Here is a 24,089-nt window from a genome sequence, read left to right on the forward strand (position 1 = left end):
TGCAAATTTATCAGGTCTTGCCCCAGACCTAGTGAATCAGAAACTCTGGAAGTGGGCCCAATAGTCTTTGTTCTCGTAAGACCCCAAATTCTAATTGACATAACAGTTTGAGAACCCCTCTTCCAGGTAATGGATTTATATGACTGGCGAAGTGAGTAAGACAGATACGGCATTTATTCTAGGTGAGTTTACATTCTCATGGAAGAACCAAACAAGTACAAAGAAAAGATAATTACAGGCCATCATTATTAAAACAGTGAGTCAACTTGTGGTGGGCTGTGCAGAAAGAGCTCAGGAGCTCAGGTCTGGAAGGGGAGGTAAGCGTGATGGAAATGGGCTCCAGGCTTGAGAAGTACAAGAGCCCAGAGGTGGGAAGAAACTTGGCATATACAAGGAACAAAAGGGCAGACAGAGTATCTGTGGTGTGAGAGTGACAGTGTTAAGAGTGGTTGGTAAGCAGCCAAAACATGTAAAGCCTTGGAGACTACAGTAAGACTAAGATTCTTTCATGCAATGGAAAGCCCCTGAGGACACTGATAAGATATGATTTGTGTTTTTAAAAGATTATGTTGGTTGCTATGTGGACAATGGATTACAGGGGTCAAGAATAGAAGCAAAGAGACAAGTTAGGGTACTGCAGTACTCTCGATGAGAGAGGATGGTGGCACAATTAAGGCACCTCTGAGAATGTGATATTTAAGGTAAAATCAGTATCATCATTCTGAGTTTTCCGGTTAGGCTGTTTTAGACATTAGAGGCTTGGCTCCTAATGGCAGATTATAATTAGCAAGCAGGAGCCAGAAGGAAAATATCCACACCCAAGATGACACCCCAGTTGCTGACAACACTTAGCTCCTCACCACTAGCAGCACTGTGTGGTCACAGTCTCATCAGCACAGTGTCACTACACATATCACACTGTAATCTTCTGTGTCACCCTATAAATGGTAGGAACACTGCAACTTTTCCATCAGTTTCTCCAACAGCAGAGGAATACAAAGTACCTGAAGGAAAAAGGTATGAGGCCGGAAGCAGACTAATTCAGGCATAACAATTCTCTGAAGTTCCAGATTTCACATTAAAAACTCATGTGGATTTTGTATTCTACCCCATGATGCATGATTACGTTGCTTCTAAACATTAAAAAACAACATCAGGTACAAATTTTCATTGAGACCAATGGTCCATTCCAGAAAAATATTCTGCTTTGTCCTGTTTCCTCTCTAATGTACCACTGATACTCTGGGTGAAGAAAAACAGAGGTTAAAGGAGAAAGAAAAGCTGCAGAGTCACTCAAAACTTTAGAAATTTAGTTTCTACCTATATAAAGGGAAATAAATAATTTCATTTGAAAGAACTTCAAACCAAAAGTATGTAGAGAAACTGAAAACATGGTTAAACTCAAATCAGAAAGTAATATCCTTATTCACCTTTTGTAAGAAAAGATTTTATGCAAGTGAAATGTGGCATAAAATAGGGCTGAAAGATCTTGTTTAGGACAGAATTTTGTTAAACAGAAAAGAGTAGCTAAAGCAAAAGCTTTAAAACTAATCAAGTCCACGTAAAAATATTAAAAGGATTTAGTTTACAACCATCTTCAGAAGAAAAAGCAATAAATAAAAGTCAAAACCAGGTTTAGTTAGCATTACCTTGCTTTCCTTTTCCCTCTTCCCAAATAGAGAGAATTCACACTCTTAAAAGATGACTTCAACTTTTATTGAATGAGGTCTTTATTTTATAACATTACAAACTAACACTCCCTTTCTGAAAAGGCAGATCTTACACTCAAAGACAATCTTCAAGCATTTTGTTGTTGTTGTTGAGAAACTGAGGGGGGAAATCCACAGTTTATTAACAAGAAGATTCAAAATTTCATTTTACAGTAATAATGGGACAACAACTAATACATTTCACAATCAAAAGTGGTTCAAGCTAAGAATATCTATAACAGATTTTAAAATCTGGGAAAGATGACATAAACTGGACATCATCAGTATTGCTCATCACAATTTTGGCTCTAACAGTACAGAACAAATGCTTGTTTCGCACTGCACCTAAGACGGCTCCTTCATTAAGGTTCACCAGGACACAGGCAGCATCCCTTCCTCCCAGTCATTTGTACAAATCATTAAGGCGAGTCTACAAAGGACCAGTAAGGCACTGGGGGCACAGCAGCTGACTGCAGGAAGTCTATGTAACTTCCCGTAGTAAAACAGCCTTTAATGCAGACATAGGTGTGACAAATTCAGTGTTTTGTTTTTTTTTCAGCGTCAACCTGCACCTAAAGCACAAAAGGTCACTTCAAGTCACTTCAATGTAATAAACAATTCCCATTCACCACATTACCAGTGAAAAGATAAATAATTCACTGGGCTAGAAGGAATTAGAAGCAGGAATAAAGAAAATGCCCTTTGGTTTAGACTTACTAAAGAGAATGTCTTTAACTCTCCAAGGAATACCATTCTGCTTTGTGACATTATACCAATTAATTAGGACTCCTCTATATTCCCATTAACGTCGGATCATTACATAACTTCAATAGCATAAACACTTTTTCCCACTCTGCTATAATAATAGCTAGGGATACCTCAACAATATAATAATGGTTTAAATTATGACCATTTCTCTTTGGCCTTGTGGTATTTAAGCTTAGAGAAAAATCACATTTAAAAAACCGGCCAGGCGCGGTGGGTCACACCTGTAATCTCAGCACTTTGGGAAGCCGAGGCAGGTGGATCACCTGAGGTTAGGAGTTCAAGACCAGCCTGACCAACATGGTGAAACCCCATCTCTACTAAAAATACAAAAGTTGGCCAGGCGTGATGGCGCGTGCCTGTAGTCCTAGCTACTCAGCAGGCTGAGACAGGAGAATTGCTTGAACTCAGCAGGCAGAGGTTGCAGTGAGCTGAGATTGTGCCACTGCACTCCAGCCTGGGCGACAGAGCAAGACTGTCACTAAACAATAACAAAAACAAAAAACAAAGTAACATGGGCCATACCAAGAGCTCACAAAAGCATGGCACTAGTTACTTATTTAGTAAGGGATTCAATTTCAATCATACAAAGTTATTCTCTAGGATAAGCATTTGCTCAGAAATGCATCATGGGACATACATGGCAGTCAATAAAGTCTTGGTTAATTTCTTCCTGGTCATCTGTGAAATTAAGGGATCCTTTAGCTATCTAAATATTTCAGCAACATGAGGACACCTGGGATTAACAGATGAAGCACAAATATAAACCCAATTCTTTGGAATATCACTGTGGACATAGTCCTTACCACAATCCACAGCTGTAAATGAATATATTATATAATTCTTCATTGTACAGTGTTACCTAATCACCAGCGGAGAGTAACTCATTCACTCCCATGAAAAGACCTCTATAAGAAATGAAAATATATGGACCTACCCTATGTTATCTCAAGTCAGGGAAATGAGAGCCCATTTCTGCTACAGAGTTGAAACCTGAATAATATAATAAATATATATATATATTTTTAAGACAGGTTCTCACTCTGTTGCCCAGGCTGCAGTGCACTGGCTATTCATAGGCAAGATCCCATTACTGATCAGCCTGGGAGTTTTGGCCTGCTCCATTTCCAATCTGGGCTGGGTTCACCCCTCCTTAGGCAAGTTTGTGGTTTCCCGCTTCAGGGAGATCACCACCATATTGATGCCAAACTTACACCCAACCGGCATAGTGCACCACAGCCCAGAATTCCTGGGCTCTAGGGATCCTCCTGCTTCAGCCTCCCAAGTAGCTGGGGCTGTAGGCGTGTGCCACCAAACCTAGCAATTATTATTTTTAATCTTAGAAAATAAATTGTGTCTAGAAAGGAATAGTTAGCACATTTATGTCTAAAGAGGAATAAAAAAGGATAACCGGGTTTACACAAAATGCATTGAAGTGACTGATTTGAAGCAGCCTCTCAAGTACATTCAAACCAAATGGCACAGGAGATTGTCATCTCAGTAAGTCAACCCATTACAGACTTCATTTACCCATGTCTCATCTGCCATAAAACCTCCATTGAAGACTTCAACTGTTCTAGCTATGAAAGCAAAAATATCTCTCAAAGCTTCTCTTTTTAAGGGGAAAAAATATTAATTGGAAGCAACTTTCTGTGCATTAAGAAAGTATTTTCTTAGAGGCAAAGAAAAAATACTATGATTAAAAATAATGTGTTCTAATAAAGCACAGTGCCCACACGCAAAGGAAAAAAAAACATAATCACAATCTTTAAGGCTTCCTTGAATGCTAACTGCTACCTTGGCTGTAGTTTTTCACAACATTTGGAAGACAAGTGTTTGATAGATGATTTCATGTGACTTAGGAATCTTCCAGAACATGAAGTCAGGCAATTTCAGACATCTCTGGCTCTTCACACTGCCTCTTAGAAAAGTTTTTGACAAACTCAAGAGATGAGGAACGATGTAGAAAAATAATTCTTTTCTTCCCATTAAAATCCATCTTTCTTAGTGGATTCTCCAGTGAAGCAAACTGAGACCATAACCAAATAAAATGAGGTATTGATACAATAAGTGATCGATCATCAGGATTTCGCCTTCCTTGTTTGAGTGTCTACGAGCACTACTACTGCTAACCAAGGAATAGTTTATTATGTATCATCTCCTTTATTCCAAGCCCAACCAAAGTTAACTTTTATTTCACTATTTCATCAACTATTGGAAAAAAGCAGCACCACAGAGCCATATGCTGTAGCTTTGTCCCCATGTCCCACCTCTTCCCTCTCTAGGCCAAATAACCTCCTTACAAACTATACAAGTTTTTTGCTGGTATTTCTGTTGGCATGATTTTGGTGAATAGTTCACTTTGTATGCATGTGTGTCAAATGACACACTGAACTTCAAAATGCAAACCACAAACAGAATCCCACACACAGTGCCAATTTATAGATTCTGGTATGACAAATTTCATACATATTCTGACACATTCAAAAGAAAAAAAAAACATTGTATGAGTTTCTTGTAAAATACAGAATAAAAGAAGACGTGGAAGTTCTGTGGAAGATGCAAAGCTATGTATGGCAAGGTATGTTTGAAGACCTTTAGTTCTGGCTTATGAAAATTCTAATTATATTTAAAAAGGGAACAGACGTGGATGAGAAATCCAAAGCTGTGCCCACCCAGTTACGTGTTATTATTTTTAAACCAATTTCTAACATTTATGAAGAATAACAGACATTTAATTCTGCTTATCAAATTCTCCTTTTGAATGTCTGCATAAACTAAGAGGCAGGTCTTTCTGGATGTCAGATTAATTTATAGGCATTATAAAAACATAACAAACTTACATCAAGATGGGACAAGTCTGTGTAAGTAAGTATATTAATTATCTAGGCACTAAAAAGGAGGAACGTTTCAGGAAAAGGAGTTCTTGATGCTTTATCCAAAATTTCAAAAACTGCCCATTTATGGTATACAAGCAAAAGGGAGGTGTTGAAACTTTTACCAGTGTTTTGTCTTAACAATATAAAACCAGTCAATATTTATAAAGTAAATAATAAGAACTCAAGGCCAAAGGTAGAACCAAATCAAATCATGAGCTAACACTGTCTGTTTCTTCCACCATGATTTCAAGTTTGACCAGTAACTGATTTATACTGTGGTTTCTCGACCAGCTTTGAGATTGGGTGCTGAGAACTGTCTCCTCATCCGCGGAGGTGTCACAAACTGGCTACAGTGGCTGGGTTTGTCAGTCTGCCTCTGACAGGAAGTGGCCGCACTGCCCTCTAACTGACCTCCAGTGTTATAATTACAGTAAGACTGACGGTGTTGATGAATATGGCGCTTTGCCTGGAAAGTCTGCACATCAGCAATGGGGTGACCACTGTGGGAGTTTAATGACTCCGCAGAGGCAGATGGCTGGCAGCGTGTACTTTTCGGCTGGCCATTATTGAGAGAATTGCTTCTCCAACGTAGTTGAGGTGGCTGTTGCTGATTATTAATGTGCTGCTTGCTAACCTGGATATGATCTTGACTTCTCATTCCTTGAGAGCCCCATGGAAACTGGGGATCCTTAAAAGCTCCTTTACCCCCTTTTTCTTGGCTCTCTTCTTTATTCCCTTTCCTTGCTTCATCGTCTTTTGGAATCCTAAGCTCTATAACCTCATCTTCTGTTATGATGATATGTGTCCCAGGACTCCAAGAGTTTCTGTGTTTAGGGTTGCTTTTAAAGGGGAAGCGGGGCTTCCGGTTCTCAGGAGGGATGAACCTATGAGGTACATTCTGCCGACGAAGCTGCTTTGTTATCTCCTGCTGTTGCAAGTTCTTAAACCGAATTTGCTCTTGCCTCATCCAACGCAGACGTCCACGTCTAAAAGCTGGATCCCCATTCATCAGCTGGGAAACACGTTCTTCTTTTGCAAGTTCTCCATTGTCTCCTTTACTTACATTATTCTCAGAGGTGCTACTAACACCAGCACCAACAGGCTCCTTTGCTTTGTGGTTTCCTGGGCTTTTCTGTTCCTGAGATCCAATCAGTGGCAAGACTTTTTCCATTTTGAGCATTTTATTTCTTAAGACTTTTATCTCCTCATCTTTCATGTTATTTTGCTTTTTGACTTCTTGCAAAATATCTTCCAGCTTGTCTATATGAACCTTGAGGTCATCTACATCAGTGCTGCCTTTCCCGGTGGCCATGACGTCTTCGATCTTCTCATCCCCAACACCGACGGTATCCCAGACGTCCCTGGCCACTGCCCTCCAGGAGTCCCGTTCATTGGGGTCTTTCTTGCCATACATGGCACAAAGCTCCTTCATCTTGACAATGGCCAGGGCTTCAATCTCCTGCCGACTGTGCCTGAAGTCGTTGAGAGCAACCTCATAGCAGATCTCTTTGACAGCCTGAATTTTAAGATCTGAGATCGTGACCCACTTGGAATCTTTACTCAAGCGCCTTCTTTGGGGTATCTGATACATTTTAATTGGTTCACGTTTCTTCCCACTGCTGGGGAGGCCACATTTTTTAACAATGGTTTGCAACTTGCTGGGAGGTAGTTTTTCTCTCAGAGAAGTAATCAGTTTCCAGCTCTCTTCACACGACCTCTTGTCAGAATCGTCCCCGCTATCAGAATCCGCGTCCTTTGAAAAAACAAAATCAAAAAATGGCCCCAAAATAACCAAAATTAAAATGTAAAAAAGGAAAATTAAATTGAAGAAAAAGCAAGCAAAAAAGCCTTAACCAAATTTAAAAATAAAACCAAAAAAACTAAAAAACAAAACAAAACAAAAAACCCCTCAATAATGTGGAAGTCTATTAAGACATATGTCTATGTACATTTCTATTAATATAAAGATTTGCTTATTTGGTGTCCCTAATCCAAATTTCCACTTTCTGGCTTAAGTGATGAAATCTGTCACCAAATTTCTTAGGAGAATTGACAACAGGGGTGAGTCTGTCACCCTATGGTCATTCAAAATTATTCAAATGGCGTGCCTTAACGACCTCACTATCTGAAGAAAATGAAGTAAAACCTAGGCCCCACACATCATGCTAACAACCCATGCAGACACTTCCCCACATTTGCCTTGGTTATTGCTGTTGCTTCTTCCAGAATCTCTTTCCCCCATGAGTGAGCAAAGATGCCATACAAAGATGTGACGAGCAGGCGGATTAACAAAGGTTAGTAAGGCTGTAGGACGCCAGGTTTTGTTTAGCTTTACTAAAAAGAGCAGCCCTAGAAAAAAGTTAGAAGATGAGAATGTAGAAAAAGAAGCAGTCAAACAGGGATGATGTTAAAAATGCTAAGAATCCCTATTAGCAGACCATGTCAGTTCTTAGTCAACCAAACGTTTTCTTCTGTAAGACAAGAGGGTTTGAAAATCACCTTTCCATGAGCAGAGGATTTGCTATTTTTTGTCATGTTAAATTTATCCATTTCAATTGTAAAATTAAAGTGTGTTATCTGGATAACCAGAAAGCTTTTTTTTTTTTAAAGGATCCTCATAGCGGGTGTGTTTTGTCTTGTTTTTCACACACACAAATCAATAAATACTTCACCTCCAAAATTTTGAGAAATAAATTACCAGAACAAAAATTAAGATGGGCAAATATACTTCCACTGAATATAATTTAAAATTCCCCCAGTCACATTTTAATAAGTACAACTTGGAGATATTTTCTATTTAGAAAGCCCAGGACATTTTTAGCTATTTGAGGAGTATCACTTTAAGTGACAACTCTTCCAATAAACACATAAAACACAAAGATTATACTCTGGTTACATAAAATTGATCCACTTTAAAAGGTACCTTTAACGCTGTCTTTGCACCATTGCCTCTTTTTCAGAAAACCTTACCTAGCCCTAAAACAGCAGCCTGACTTCACAACAACGTAATTTCAACGGCTGTTTGGATAATAACCAATAGCTCTTAACTAATACAAGCAAATCTTGATAATATAGATCTCTATGAAAGCAATGTTGGATTTAGAATTCCAAATAATAAGTGGGATTAGAAAGAATTTCTATCCGGGAGATAAAAGTTGCTGGGAAAAGAGAATACTCAGCTGCTCTGCCTATGAAGTAGCCATTCTTTATTCCTTTACTTTTTTTTTTTGAGACAGAATCTTGCTCTGTCGCCCAGGCTGGAGTGCCCAATCTTGGCTCACTGCAACCTCCACCTCCCGGGTTCAAGTGATTCTCCTGCCTCAGCCTCCCAAGTACCTGGGACTACAGGCGTCTGCCACCACGCCCACCTAATTTTTGCATTTTTGGTAGAGATGGGATTTCACAATGTTGGCCCGGCTGGTCTTGAACTCCTGACCTCAGGTGATCCGCCCGCCTCAGCCTCCCAAAGAGCTGGGATTACAGAGGTAAGCCACCGCACCCAGCCTATTCCTTTACTTTCTTAATAAACATGCTTTCACTTAAAAAAAAAAAAAAAAAAAAACCTCAACTCATAGATGAGCAGTTCAGGGCAGCCTAGTAAATGAAAATAGTTACTTCATAGTCAATCTTTTACTCACTATGGTTACCAAAAATATCTATAGAGGAGTTTGTTTGCTTGAAACTAATAGTACCTTGCCTCCTAGACCAAAGTTTGTTGTTTTTGTTTGTTTGTTTGATTTGTTTTTTGAGACAGGGACCCAAACAGGTCTCAAACACTTGTGCTCAAGTGATTTTCTTGCCTGAGCTGGGACTGCAGGCACACATCACCACACCTGACAAAAACCAAAGATTTGCCTGTATAGTCACTTACTAAGGAACGAAAAAGTAACTTTCAACAATAATAATAATAATTTGGCCTCTGAATTTAAAAACCTTGCCCCTGATTTGTATCATTTCTATTGACCTACAAATGAGTACTAAGTCCATTTATAACTCCCACCTGTTTGATAACTTAGCAACAAAAGCTTGCTAAATTTATACAGAGTCTACATTAATTTTTCTTTTCATTTTTAGTTTTAAAAATCAGAATGGCTAATTTTAAGTGATAAATATGACATTAATAAATATTAAAGAAAAAACTATGTCTGACTCCTGAAGAGGATTTTTTGCAAATATGTATAAACTGAATTTTACAGAACATAAACAAATTCTCTCTGATTCTTTCCCACATAACTAACAACTATCACTTTTTTCCTGGCTGTTTTTCTTTTCCTCTTCAAATTGCTTAAGGATGAAATGAATATTACCTAATTCAGGAAATGACAAATACTCTAAGAATTGTTTTAATATCATGTTTAAGAGACAAAAGTTATCTTTAAACTCTAAAATAAAATATAAATAAGTCTATGTAAATCTAAAAGAACTCAAGTTAAATTTAGCAGCCGTCATTTTCTTTCTTTTTAAAATGCTGCCATTTTGACTGTGTAGAATACGTCCTCTTTAAAGTTCAAATGTATCACCCTGTCACATATTGATGGTGATACTAAAAACTATATGCAAAGTTTATGTGATATAAATCCTGTCTCCATGTCAAAAAAAGAAATGTTTATATTTATTTACATTATTATTAGTAGTATTTTTTGTTGAGACTGAGTCTAGCTTTATCGCCCAGGCTGGAGTACAGTTGCACGATCTTGGCTCACTGCAACCTCCGCCTGCTGGGTTCAAGCAATTCTCCTGCCTCAGCCTCCCAAGTAGCTGGGATTACAGGCGCCTGCCACGATGCCCTGCTAATTTTTGTATTTTCAGTAGAGACAGGGTTTCGCTATGTTGGTTAGACCGGTCTCAAACTCCTGACCTCAAGTGATCTGCCAGCCCTGGCCTCCCAAAGTGCTGGGATTACAGGCGTGAGCCACCGTGCCCAGCCAAATTTTTAAAATATTTAGATTCATTTATTAAGGAGTTGGAAAAGCTACTGAGGTCTGGTCAATTCACATGTCACAAAATGATCCTTCGGCTTTCATTAAATGCCAAATGCAAAGTAGGCCTCCTAAAGAGACTCTGCAAGGAACTTATGCAAATAAGAAGAGGGAAGATCCCTAAACTGAGCGTAAAAAGCAAGCAGAGAAAGGACCAGGGTATCCTAGAGCACTAACTGAAGAAAACGCTCAGCACCCTAACAATGTGAGGCATTTGGGAACTATCAGAATAGAAAACACATGAGCCTGAATTCCATTGTTTAATGCTGACATTATGCAAAAAATGACTACATATGGTAAATATTAAATAAATATTTACTGATTAGTAATTCCTTTGCATTCTCTCAATGTTTATTCACAGGGTGCATTAGAAATATATCTGTCAATTGACCAATACAGGGTAATATATAAAAACATTCAGTATTACTACTGGTAGATATTCTTCAGGCTGAAGTGTTAGAAATCAGCTCCTCCCTTAAGTCAAGAAATGAAAGTGGAAGAGACAGACCTTTGAGAGGAAAGCAAGTTCCTTGCTTTAAGGAGCTGCTCTTGAAATTCTGGCTTGCTTTCAGATACACAGAGCAAGCAACAACCAGAATCTGATTATCTGCAGGCTATATACATTCCCTAGAAACGGAATACGTCTTAGACATTCACTTTCTCTTTATTTAGTGGCCATCTTTATTTTAGGGCACAGAATGAACACCGACTCTTGGTTAGGGACAGCACCAGGCATCCTTATTCTGCCGTGCCTAGTTCCTCTAAGTGAGGTCCCAGGATCAGCAGCATTGGCATCACCTAGGAGCTTGTTGGAAATGCACACTCAGGTCCCAACCCAGACTTAGTCAATCAGTATCTAGATTTTTTTTTTTTTTTTTTTGAGATGGAGTTACGCTCTTGTTGCCCAGGCTGGAGTGCAATGGCGCAATATTGGCGTACTGCAACCTCCAGCTCCTGGGTTCAAGCGATACTCCTGCCTCAGCCTCCTGAGTAGGTGGAATTACAGGTGCTTGCCACCACACGCAGCTACTTTTTTGTATTTTTAGTAGACATAGGTTTCACTATGTTGGTCAGGCTGGTCTCAAACTCCTGACCTCAGGTGATCCACCTGCCTCGGCTTCCCAAAGTGCTGGGATTACAGGCGTGAGCCACCGCGTCCAGCCAAGTTTTGGTTTCCTCAACTATAAACTGGAGGTAACATTACATATTTTACTTATACATATGCATAAATAAACAAAGAGGGTTGTTTTGAGGATCAGATAAATTGATGGATGTTAACGCTCTGTAAATTATAAAGCACTATACAAATACAAGGCATTATTGTTAATAATAGAGTTTAATTACACCTGTCCTCGTTTGATCTCTCACAGACCATCAGAGGCATGTTATTAGAATGTACTACATTATTAAGATAAAAGACTTCTTGTGTCACAAACCTTTCAAGCCACTAATCACATTGTAGCTAGTCCCTTCTATTTTCATTAAAAACTTAATGCTAAAAAGGCCTCCTAAAGAGCCTCTGTCGGTAACACTGCTATTATCTTGCCCCAAACCCTTGATTTATTCTTATAATCCATTCTTTTAAGGGCTTTACTATAATTTACAAGATAACTAACTGGTTTAATCCATGCCCATGCCTGAGAACTGAGGTGCTCTGGAAAAGGTTGTTTTTGCTCAAGTCCTTCGCTTTTCTGGCCCACTTAGCACTAGCCCCTACTTTTCCAAAGCACAGAGCATGACTACAAGGCTGTAGTTTACTTGCTATATTTTATACTAAGGTAAGAAGCCAGTGCCTGAACTTTCTCCCTAATACCCCCTTACCTTAAAAGAAAGATACGACTGAATCTTAAAAAATGAGAACTTCCTAAACTGCATCCACAGTATCCAAAGGTTAGTTATACTTTATTCTTACATATCAAATGAATGCTGAAAAGGTTCTTATAACCACGGCTTTGTTAACCAAAATTGGTTGGTTGGTTGGCTTTAGAAATGAAAATCTAACTAATGGATCAACTTATTTATTCATGTGATTCATTTTCTATCAAATCTAGGAAATCAACTACCATTATAAAATGCTGAAGCCATTAGTATTATATCAATAGCTGGGACCTTAAACAGACTTTTTCCAGCTGCTCACCCAAATCCTCCTTCCCTCAAAGGAAGCAGCCCTTCTGTCCTGTCCGGGCTGGGTATGCAGCCTCTGCTCCCACCGCTACCACACATGCCACTGAGAACCTGATTGAGAATTCAGACTCCATGCAGGGGAACAGGAAAGGAGTAACACATGCAACTGTGCAGCAACACTTTTAGACACAGTTTAACTTAAAAAAAAAAAAATCTGCCCAGCATAAGAACAATCCCAAAGTCAGCCCAAGAGCAGAGAATTAGTACTATCAAGTGATCAGAAACAAAACCAAGGCAAACTCCCACCAAATTCAATATTCAGAGTTATTATCATTTAAAGAACCACCACTGATGCAAATTCCAAAACCACTATCAAGAGGCAAAGGCTACCAGAAAAGTTCTATTTCCTTAAAAAGCACTTGGTTGTAATAGAAAGATTTGGCCTTTAAGACATAAAAAGCCCAAAAGAGTACCTCTATGGACTATTTTTTCAGGCTAAGGCTACCGGGAGATTTAAGTTCATTCTCCATTAAGGAAATCAAAGAATAGTGCTTGGTATCCTTGAGAGAAGCAATTTGGGTGAGTGCTGCTCTGCGGAACAGGGAAAGTATGGGAACAAGCTGCCCTTTTCCCAACAGTTTAGCAGATTCAGGACTCCTACCAGTCTCTGCTGCTCCAAAAGAAGATCTGCTTCTTCCTTCTCCTTTTTGTATAAGATCTCCATTTCCTGTAGCCTAGAAGTAAAAAAAAAAAAACAAAACAAAAAAATTCAAGAATGCTAATAATATTACGTGTTTAAAAGAAGAAACAGTCATGTGGGCTGCGTAACTGTGCATTACCTTTTCTCCATCTCTTGTTTCATATCAATTCCTTGTTTTTCCAGAAGCTCTCTCTGGGCAAATGTCCAGTCCACAGGCTCAGACGGAGTCTCAGCAGAAGGAGTCTTCTCTCGCTCGGCTCGTGCTTGCTCCGGGTGGTTAAAGCGGAAAACATGGTTTTTACCCATGATGATACGGTTTCCTAGCACAAAACAGAAAAATAGGGTTAAGAAATAATTTTTTAAATATATAGTATATATTTAATAACCTCGCCCCTCCCTAATGTGAAAAGACAGCTTTCAGAGCTGTTGTTTTTACAAGAACAAAAATCCTAATGCTGAGTATTACTTTATCCTTTAAACAGCCCAAAATTAGAGTGGTCACAGAAACCATGTGCACGTTGCTGAATACGGCAAAACTCTCCCAGTCTCACCTGAACGCAGCTGAACAGGCTGGGACACCCTCTTGCCATTTACGTAGGTTTCTGAGCGCTCACAGGGCTCTAACGTCACGATAACTAAGAGGAACACAAACTAATGTTATCATCACAAACCACTGGAATCAAATAATGGAAAGCAGTTGCTTATCAGGATTTGTGGTAAGTAGAATAAATCCCTGCAATCAATCAAGTGGCTGAAGTTGTCTACACAGTAGTTCATTTTGGGGTACCAGAACTAGTTCCAATGGAAGAGGCTCTCTGGGGCTATGGCTAACACAGGAACATTTAACTCTATTTGATAAACCTAAGAAGATGATAGGAAATACTAGTCTCAGTGATCTCTGACAGTTCAGTCAATAAAACTCAAGACTATCAGAAATTGTAAGGATGAGGACATAGGTAATAACCAGAAACTAAAGATTGAAAAGCTAATATTTTGATAAGGGAATGAGTGAATTATATAACACAACAATATCATTAAATTGTTGTTTTGTTAATAACCCACGCAAAATTCAAGACTGAGTTTTTCTTCCCTTTCAGATAAAAATAAATTCTGCTCGGTTAAGACTTAATGTCCTTCAAATCTCCTATTATCCAGGATATTTGCTATTTTCTTACTTTTCTATTAAATAATTAACATTCCAGACCAAGCCTAATTGCCTATGTCCTTCTCAGTTCTTGGCAGTAACAAAAGGGCTTCTTTTGTCCAAGTTATTTTCATGTAAAGTAGCCTTGTCCATCTCTGCATTCATAAGCAGCGTATGTCTCTCCATTTTTCAGAATTAGATTGTATAAGAAAGAATTACTGATAGACAGAGAATACAAAGTCTTAAGGATTTCTCCTAATATAAAATGAAAAGGTTGTTGCTGAAGCTCCAGCCAGGAATGCTCACCTTCCCCGCTGTTGTTTCTCTCACTCCGGAAGATACAATGCTCTTCTTTAATGTGAGCCCCGCTCAGCACTATGTCCTGGCGCCGCTCAGCATCTGCTTGGCCAACCCTGAACACAAGAGAAAAGTGTTTCCCAGGGAAATTCAGACACAGAAAGCACTACAAACAATGAACTTCTTTATTCCAAAGAATACCCTTTGGTATGTACAAAAAAGGTATTGCCTTGTTGCATCAGAAGCTTTCAACTACGAATTCTATCCTCACATATGATCAACCTCTCTACATCAGAATAAGAAACAAGGAGCACTGATACACCAATGTAACTCATACAGTATTATAAAAAGACATGAGTCAAATAAAATCCCTAAGGAATGTATATTTGTTAAAGGAAAAAAATTTATTTAAGGTCTTCAGAGAAAAACTACATGTTAACTGGCTCCACTGGCAAAAACACATTATTTGGAAAGAGAGGATAGTTTGTAACTATTTCAGATAAAAAATACAGCAAATCATTACATTAATTTTTTCAACTCCTTCCCTTTAGTTATTCAATTATCTAAGAGGGGGGAAAAAACATGAAGTGACCAAAACAAGAAAGAAATATACCTTGTAATTCCATCTTTGATGTAATAAAGTAGGCACTCAGACATTAGTGGGTCTTCATTCAGGTTAACAAGATGTGGAGTCTGAAAAAGATTACAGATGATCAATTTGGAGCAGGGCACCACGAGAGAGCTGTGGTAACAACAGGGGCCTACAGGAGTTCAGGCTTCTCCAACTCTCCATAGAGCCTAGAGAGGGATTTCTTTTTATCCCTAGTTGTGGTTCCATAATAAAGAGAAAGCACTCTTTTTTGGCCTCACCAAACAGAACCAATGCATTTTATTTTAATTAATTAATTAATTAATTAGAGACAGAGTATCATTCTGTCTGGAGCGCAGCAGCCTGATCTTGGCTCACTGCAACCTCCGCCTTCCAGGTTCAAGTGATTCTACTGTCTCAGCCTCCCAAGTAGCTGGGATTACAGGTGTTCGCCACCATGCCTGGCTAATTTTTCTATTTTTAGTGGAGACAGGGTTTCACCATGTTGGCCAGGCTGGTCTCGAACTCCTGACCTCAAGTGATCCATCCTCCTTGGCCTCCCAAAGTGTTGGGACTATAGGAGTGAGCCACTGTGCCTGGCATTCTATTTCAAAACATGAGTTCTGGGATAAAAAAACAAGACCCAATTTTTGATAAGATCAAAGCACAAGGAAAAAATGAGGACAGGCCAATTCTCTGAATGGAATAATTATAATTTTTGTAAATACCTGGGTAAAAATCTCAAGAAATATTTACTTTTATTAAAATGTCCTCATATCCCCCTACTACTTCTCACTATAATTTTTATCAGTTCTTCTATGATCCCAGTTATTAATTTATTAGTCTTTACCTTAAAAGACTTTAGTTTGTCTTTAAAGAAAAAATTAAAATTACTGATATTCGATAATATAAACATCTTCTAACAATCTTCTTCATCTAACTCTAATATTTCTAAAATCTTTTTAAAAAAACCAACCTTCTTCGGTGAAAATACCCCACTGGAATCCAAAAATAAGTCACATGGTCTTGAAGCCAAAATCTACTCAAGAGAGTGCCAGCAAATGCGGAAGAATGAAAGAAGAGTCAGATGAGGGGGTCAGAAAAGGGACTATAAAATAGATGGTTAAAGAGAAATTTGAAAAACCTCCACATCTTCTCAACTAGCATCCACCTTTGTAGTTGAAGAACTTGACTGGTTTGAGAAAGTCAAAGCCCTTTATGGGTAGCATTCCTTAAAGCACATCATGATTTGAAAAATGGAATCTCAGAAACAGGTCCTAAGACTGAGTTTGGATGTGGTCACTGGTATATCCCTTCCTTTCATGAAGAAGTCTAGAAAGCTAAAGCAAAAATTAAAGTAAGAAAAAGCTTTAGCAACAGAGATCTCACTTTGGAATTCCACGCAGTTTACATCTCAACATTTGTTCAAATTATTTATGATTTATGTTAAATGCCATAATATATTCACTAGTTGTTATAATAAAAATTTTCCAGCCAGGGCGGTAGCTCACGCCTGTAATCCCAGCACTCTAGGAAACTGAGGTGGGCGGATCACGAAGTCAATAGATCGAGACCACCCTGGTCAACAAGGTGAAACCCTGTCTCCACTAAAAATACAAACATTAGCTGGGTGTGGTGGCACGCACCCGCAGTCCAGCTACTCGGGAGGCTGAGCCAGGAGAATCGCTTGAACCCGCAAGGCGAGGTTACAGTGAGCCGAGATCGCACCACTGCACTCCAGCCTGGCGACAGAGCGAGACTCCATCTCAAAAAAAAAAAAAAATCCTCACAGGTTTAACACTGTAAGATGTTATAAAATACCTTTAGATATATGCATAGGCACAATTAAATTCCACCAAAACTGTAACTGCTAAAATCTATATAATAATAAGTAACATATCTGAATAAATGCATGTCTTACTGAAGGAAAACTATTAAAACTGTGGAAACTACTTACCTTTCATAATATAAACATATAAAACACTGTTCTATTATACAATATGCATCTAAAAGTCTTTACATCAGTCTTTTCTGTTGAAAATAACACATTGGAATTTGAAAAGAAAACAAAAAGTTATGTGGCCACGATAGAAAAACCTAACCAGAAGAATTGTAGCGAAAACCATGGGAATATATCATATCACATAAAAGTACCAATTCAAAACTCACCACCCCTTGTATCCTAACTTAGAGAGATCATCATCAGAACCTAGGCATAAAGATGTTTAAGTCTCCAATAGCCAATGTAAGGTCACTTGAAATAAAGGATAATTTACTAGTAGCATAAAATCATGCTTTTGTACATCAATATATGTTCTCCTATTCTCTGACACATAAGCACACAAAATAACCATTTGATAGCCATTTTCCAGTATCCAACAATAAGTTGCAACTTAATTAAAAACCAAAAAAAAACCCTTACTATTCTAAGTAGCTAAAAGCTACCTAACTACGTTATAACTATGATTATGTAAAAAGAAAGGTAACTATTGGAGACACTTTTTAAAAAATGAAGAAGGAAGCAGAGGAGTCTAGAAGGACAGGGAAAGGAATTGCTTTACTCAGTACAAGGGTTGTCTATAATACAAATTGCAGAGGCAAATGGAAGCAGTATTATTCTCCACAAACCTGTACAGCTGAAATTGGTTCCAAAAAGTTATAAAGCAGGGTAGACGACTTCTGCGGGAAAATCTACATGAAAGAGTAGCCAAAACTGAAAGTATGCTAGGTTAGGCTGGGAATTGAAGAGAAAGCAACAAATAAAGATGACTAAACAAACTGAATCATGGCCAAAAGTTACAGATATATTGCCTTAGGTTTTTTCTTTTGTAAACAGTAAACAAGATAGGCATTTTAAAAATAGGCTGCCTTTGTACTATAAGACCATGCTCTAAGATGAAATCAGAAATATCTGAAATTAAGGCAAGTATCAAGATAATAAGGGGGAGACAGAGTAGGTCCTGAAAGACATGAAGTGCCCCAGTAACAAAGACAAACAAAAAGTGTCTCTATCTGATTAGGTTTCACAACATTGTTTCCTACCTTTTTAGGTGAGAAAACCCCTAGGGTTCCTCCATCTTCCCGAATGGCAACTCCCATCTCAGCCAACAAAGCCTCTCTAGGAAAAAAACAGGTAAATCAGAATACTAATACCAAAATGTCAATTAAATCAGTCTAATATGAATTGGAAAATAAAGCCTGCAAAGCAAAAACAACTGGCCATGTTTATAGTCAATAATGCAAATATAAAATAATGTGCTTATCTCTCATCATTGAGAAGTTATTTCTAAAAGCGATATCACATTCGAAATAAATTAAAACTTGCTTTGTCAAAGTTATATTCACTGAGATAAGAAATTTGTCTCAACTGACTTTGGAAATAGTCAATATTCATAAATGATATGCATATTAATATAAAAAAGAAAAGGCTATTCCTTTTTTTTTTTTTTGAGACAGAGTCTTGCTCTGTCACCCATGCTGGAGTGCAGTGGCACCATCTCGGCTCACTGCAAGTTCCACCTCCCAGGGGTCACGCCATTCTCCTGCCTCAGCCTCCCGACTAGCTGGGACTACAGGCGCCCGCCACCACGTCCAGCTAATTTTGCATTTTTAGTAGAGACGAGGTTTCACCGATAGCCAGGATGGTCTCGATCTCCTGACCTCATGATGTGCCCGCCTCAGCCTCCCAAAGTGTTGGGATTACATGCATGAGCCACCGCGCCTGGCCAATATGTTCTATTTTCTGTGAATCCCTAGCAACATGTAATATGGTAACTATTAAACCTGTGACTCCCTAGAGAATATTTAAATACGTAGATGTCATTTCAAAGCATAAATTCAACTGGCCATAAATCCCTGTCCATTTTATTTGGTTTCGTTTTGTGTTTTAGAAGGGCAGATTCTTCCATTTTAATTTACATTTTATCTTTTCTTACTATAAAGTAATCCACATCCCCTAGAAAACTTAGAAACATTTCTAGATTTTAACCTCCTGACCTCTCCATTCTGATGGCCTCTGTTTTACGAAGCTTCTCTTCCCAAGTTTCATTCAACTCAGCAATGATCTTCTCTGATTCCTAAGGAAGGAAGTGCACAGTTAAAGGGGCAAAGAGTCTTATAATTTAACAAACTATGCTAGAAAAGCAAGAAGCAAATCATGCCCTTTGAGGAAACGGGCCAGAATTAAAAGTAGTGAGATCTGTATGTTATTAATATGTAAGGTAAGAATCATAAAGACTAGACCTAAAACTGAATCAACCCTAAACAAATAAATCCTCTAAGTCTTTTTTTTTTTTTTTTGAGATGGAGTCTTGCTTTGTCACCAGGCTGCAGTGGCATGATCTTGGCTCACTGCAACCTCCGCCTCTGAGGTTCAAGTGATTCTCCTGCCTCACCCGAGTAGCTGGGACTACAGGTGCATCCCACCATGCCCAGTCAATTTTTGTATTTTTAGTACAGATGGGGTTTCACCATGTTGGCCAGGATGGTCTCAATCTCTTGACCTCGTGATCCACCCGCCTCAGCCTCCCGAAGTGCTGGGATTACAGGAGTGAGCTACCGCACCAACCAATCCTCCAAGTCTTAATAAAAATATCTTAATAGGCTGGGCACAGTGACTCATGCCTGTAATTCCAGCACTTTGGGAGGCCGAGGCAGGCGGATCACGAGGTCAGGAGTTCGAGACCAGCTTGGCCAACACAATGAAACCCCGTCTCTACTAAATATACAAAAAAATTAGCAAGGCATGGTGGTGTGCACCTGTAATTCCAGCTACTTAGGAGGCTGAGGCAGAAGGGCAGGAGAATCGCTTGAATCTGGAAGGCAGAGGTTGCAGTGAGCCAAGATCGCACCACTGCACTCCAGCCTGGACGACAGAGTGAGACTCCATCTCAAAAAAACAAAACAACAAAAAAAACACCTTAATAGTGACTCTGTCTATATGTATGTATGCGTGTGTGTTAGAGGAGGAAGGGTAATATTAACATTCCAAAATGAAAGATACTTTTTCTGACAACCACTTCTATAAAAGAATAAAGTCCGGGCATGGTGGCTCACGCCTGTAATCCCAGCACTTTGGAAGGCCAAGGTGGGCGGATCACGAGGTTAGGGGATCGAGACCATCCTGGCTAACACAGTGAAACCCCATCTCTACTAAAAACACAAAAAATTAGCCGGGTGTGGTGGCGGGCACCTGTAATCCCAGCTACTCAGGAGGCTGAGGAAGGAGAATGGTGTGAACCCAGGAGGCGGAGCTTGCAGCAAGTAGAGATCACACCACCGCACTCCAGCCTGGGCGACAGAGCAAGACTCTGTCTCAAAAAAAAAAGGAATAAAGTCCCAAAAGGTATTTACTGCTTTTGTTTCACTACAATTTCGCCATGACACAATAACCTCCTGAACACAACCCAACAGTCAACATAGAAAGGGTTAGTATTAAATCTCATCTGAAGGCACACAGCCACTGAAGTGACAATTTACCAATCACTAGCTGAGTGTTTACACTTATATAAATATAAGAACCTAATTCATACGGGGCTTAAAACCTAGATAACGGGTTGATAGGTGCAGCAAACCACCATGGCACATGTATTCCTATGTAACAAACCTGCACATTCTGCACATGTATCCTGGAACATAAAGTAAAATTTAAAAAATAAGCAAATTAATTAATTAAATTAAATTAAATTTTAAAAGAACCAAAACATGTTTCTTGCTCTCAAGGAGGTTACTATATACTAGAGAGACAAGTAAGTGATGATTTATTCATTCAATACTTACATATAACCCCATTACATATCAAGCCTTGTTCAAGGCACCTATGGATATGGCAGAGAACAAAATCTCTGCCTTCATAAGATTTACATCATAGTAAGGAGACTGATATAATCTTATTTATTTATTTATTTTGTTTGTCTGTCTGTCTGTTTGACACAGAGTCTCATTCTGTCGTACAGGCTGGAGTACAGTGGTGTGATCTTGGCTCACTGCAACTTCCGTCTCCCGGGTTCAAGCGATTCTCCTGTCCCAGCCTCCCAAGTAGCTGGGACTGCAGCTGCCCACCACTATGCCTGGCAAGTTTTTGTATTTTCAGTAGATACGGGGTTTCACCATAATTGGTCTGGCTGGTCTTAAACTCCTGACCTCAGGTGATCCGCCCACTTCAGCCTCCCAAAGTGCTGAGATTACAGGTGTGAGCCACCATGCCCAGCCATGATATAGTCCATTTTAATCAATAAGTACACAGTATGTCAAATAGTGGCAAGTGCTCCAGAGAAAAAGCAACAAAAGGAAAGAACACACGGGGAAGGGTAGGTGAGGGAGCAATCTGAAGTGAGGTTGTCAAGACAGGCCTCACAGACTCAGTGATATGTGAGCAGAGATCAAAGAAGAGCAGAAGCTGCCATGTGGGTATGCTGGGAGTGGGAAAGTACCTGGAGTTTTCCAGGAATAATTGTGTTGCTAGAGCAGTATGTCTGAGGATTGAGAATGGATACAGTAGGAGATAAGAGAATAGTGTACTAAGAGCTAGAACTGGAGTATTCATAGGTCTCTGTAACATAGGTGAATCAAGGCTGAGTGAGGTCCAGACAGAGAAATGAAGGACAAGTAGCAATTAACTAGACAAATAATGGAAGGAAAAGGAGTACAAAAAAGTGGGACGAACATATGCCAAAACAGGTGAAAATGCTGGTCATGGAGACGAAGTAAGAAAGTCAGGCCAGGCGCGGTGGCTCACACCTGTAATCCCAGCACTTTGGGAGGCCGAGGCAGGCGGATCACAAGGTCAGGAGATCGAGACCACGGTGAAACCCCATCTCTATTGAAAATACAAAAAATTAGCCGGGCGCGGTGGCGGGCACCTGTAGTCCCAGCTACTCGGGAGGCTGAGGCAGGAGAATGGCGTGAACCCGGGAGGCAGAGCTTGCAGTGAGCTGAGATTGCGCCACTGCACTCCAGCCTGGGGGACAGAGTGAGACTCCATCTCAAAAAAAAAAAAAAAAAAAAAGAAAGTCAGATGATGATAATGAAATGATAGCAATGATGCTAATAGTGATTAACAAGGAAAAGTGGCCGGGCGCGGTGGCTCAAGTCTGTAATCCCAGCACTTTGGGAGGTCGAGACGGGCGGATCACGAGGTCAGGAGATCGAGACCATCCTGGCTAACGTGGTGAAACCCCGTCTCTACTAAAAAAAAAAAATACAAAAAAACTAGCCGGGCGAGGTGGCAGGCACCTGTAGTCCCAGCTACTCAGGAGGCTGAGGCGGAGCTTGCAGTGAGCTGAGATCCGGCCACTGCACTCCAGCCTGGGCGACAAGAGCGAGACTCTGTCTCGGAAAAAAAAAAGGAAAAGTGGCCGGGCGCCGTGGCTCAAGCCTGTAATCCCAGCACTTTGGGAGGCTGAGACAGGTGGATCACGAGGTCAGGAGATCGAGACCATCCTGGCTAACACAGTGAAACCCCGTCTCTACTAAAAATACAAAAAACTAGCCGGCGAGGTGGCGGGCGCCTGTAGTCCCAGCTACTCTGGAGGCTGAGGCAAGAGAATGGCATAAATCCAGGAGGCGGAGCTTGTAGTGAGCTGAGATCCAGCCACTGCACTCCAGCCCGGGCAAAAGAGCAAGACTCTGTCTCAAAAAAAAAAAAAAAAAACAAGGAAAAGTGTTATATGTTATAGTTCAGCAAACACTTCAATGTATGACATATATATCAGGTCACTAAAGAAGTCTGCGGCCCCAAAACATAAATATCTACACGGAAAGGACTTGTGAGTAATACAATAAACCTTAAGTTGTCTAGTGTTTGACTTTCTGAATCTCTTGGACTTCCAGAATATTACATGATTGGATGTCACCTCAAAACAAAAAAACATACTAAAGGCAAAGGAACACATGAAAAAAGCAAGAGTGAAGATTCAAGGCAGCAGCTGCAAAAGCAAAGTAGTATATGAGTTTGGTGGAACAAATAGGAGGGGATGATTTAAAATAAAATTTAAAAAAACAAAAAGAAAGATGAAGAACAACAACCAGCAGCAAAGGCAGGCAAAGAGCAAAACAGATTAAAGAAGGAACCTGGGCATCAGTAAGGTTTAATCAAGGCAGCCATGTAGGAGGTACTTTTTCAGAAGACAGTTACACTTACAAAGTGGAAGAAGCTAGAACAAGTCTGTGGTTGGGGGTGGCAAGGCGACAAAAAACACCTGAAATGGCTCTCATTAGGCTTCAGAACACACACAGAGGCTGAAAGGCTAAACAGCTACCTGAATGGCATCTCTACAGTCCTCAGCAGAAATGATTACCATGCAGTGCACGTGCCACTCCACAAGTAGAGAACCAAAGTGTCATGCTAGAGGGCCAGCGAGCAAGACAAATCCACACAATTCCACAAGGAATGAGAAGGCCAAGGACCAAGTTTTCAATAGTTTATCTATAAAGCACCACAAAAGTTATTCAACAATCACTAAGAGTGGTGTTAAATGCTTCTGCATAAGTGAGCTATGACTGCACCACTACACTCCAGCCTGAGCAACACAGTGAGCACCTCTTTAAAAAAAGAAAATGCTGGCTGGGTATGGTGGCTCACACCTGTAATCCCAGCACTTTGGGAGGCCAAGGCGGACAGATCATGAGGTCAGGAGATCGAGACCATCCTGGCTAACATGGTGAAAACCCGTCTCTACTAAAACTACAAAAAATTAGCCGGGCGTGGTGGTGGGCACCTGTAGTTCTAGCTACTCGGGACGCTGAGGCAGGAGAATGGCGTGAACTCCAGAGGCGGAGCTTGCAGTGAGCCGAGATTGTGCCGCTGCACTCCAGCCTCGGCTACAGAGTGAGACTCCGACTCAAAAAAAAAAAAAAAATGTTTTTGCAATGACTGTTTTTTTCCTTTTTCTTTTCCTCCCAGC

The 24,089-nt window shown here is 39.8% G+C and overlaps 1 protein-coding gene across 3 annotated transcripts in view; it reads right to left on the reverse strand.

The window, feature by feature from the left end:
• KIF1B (kinesin family member 1B) overlaps positions 1–24,089 on the reverse strand; it is a 178,760-nt gene that overhangs the window by 73,442 nt on the left and 81,229 nt on the right. For 2 of the 3 annotated variants that reach the window (XM_026449767.1, XM_023215308.2), the window contains exons 14-20: positions 19,183–19,262; positions 18,229–18,304; positions 15,211–15,290; positions 14,607–14,713; positions 13,708–13,791; positions 13,296–13,476; positions 13,118–13,190 (exon numbers count right to left, since the gene is read on the reverse strand). In XM_026449767.1, the coding sequence (XP_026305552.1) occupies positions 13,118–13,190; positions 13,296–13,476; positions 13,708–13,791; positions 14,607–14,713; positions 15,211–15,290; positions 18,229–18,304; positions 19,183–19,262 (681 nt within the window). Of the gene's footprint in view, positions 1–1,694; positions 7,107–13,117; positions 13,191–13,295; positions 13,477–13,707; positions 13,792–14,606; positions 14,714–15,210; positions 15,291–18,228; positions 18,305–19,182; positions 19,263–24,089 lie in introns of those variants that run through there. The other variant, XM_023215309.3, reaches the window with a different exon arrangement.

The sequence above is a fragment of the Piliocolobus tephrosceles genome, chromosome 1, assembly GCF_002776525.5.
Source record: "Piliocolobus tephrosceles isolate RC106 chromosome 1, ASM277652v3, whole genome shotgun sequence".
NCBI classification, from domain to species: Eukaryota; Metazoa; Chordata; class Mammalia; order Primates; family Cercopithecidae; genus Piliocolobus; species Piliocolobus tephrosceles.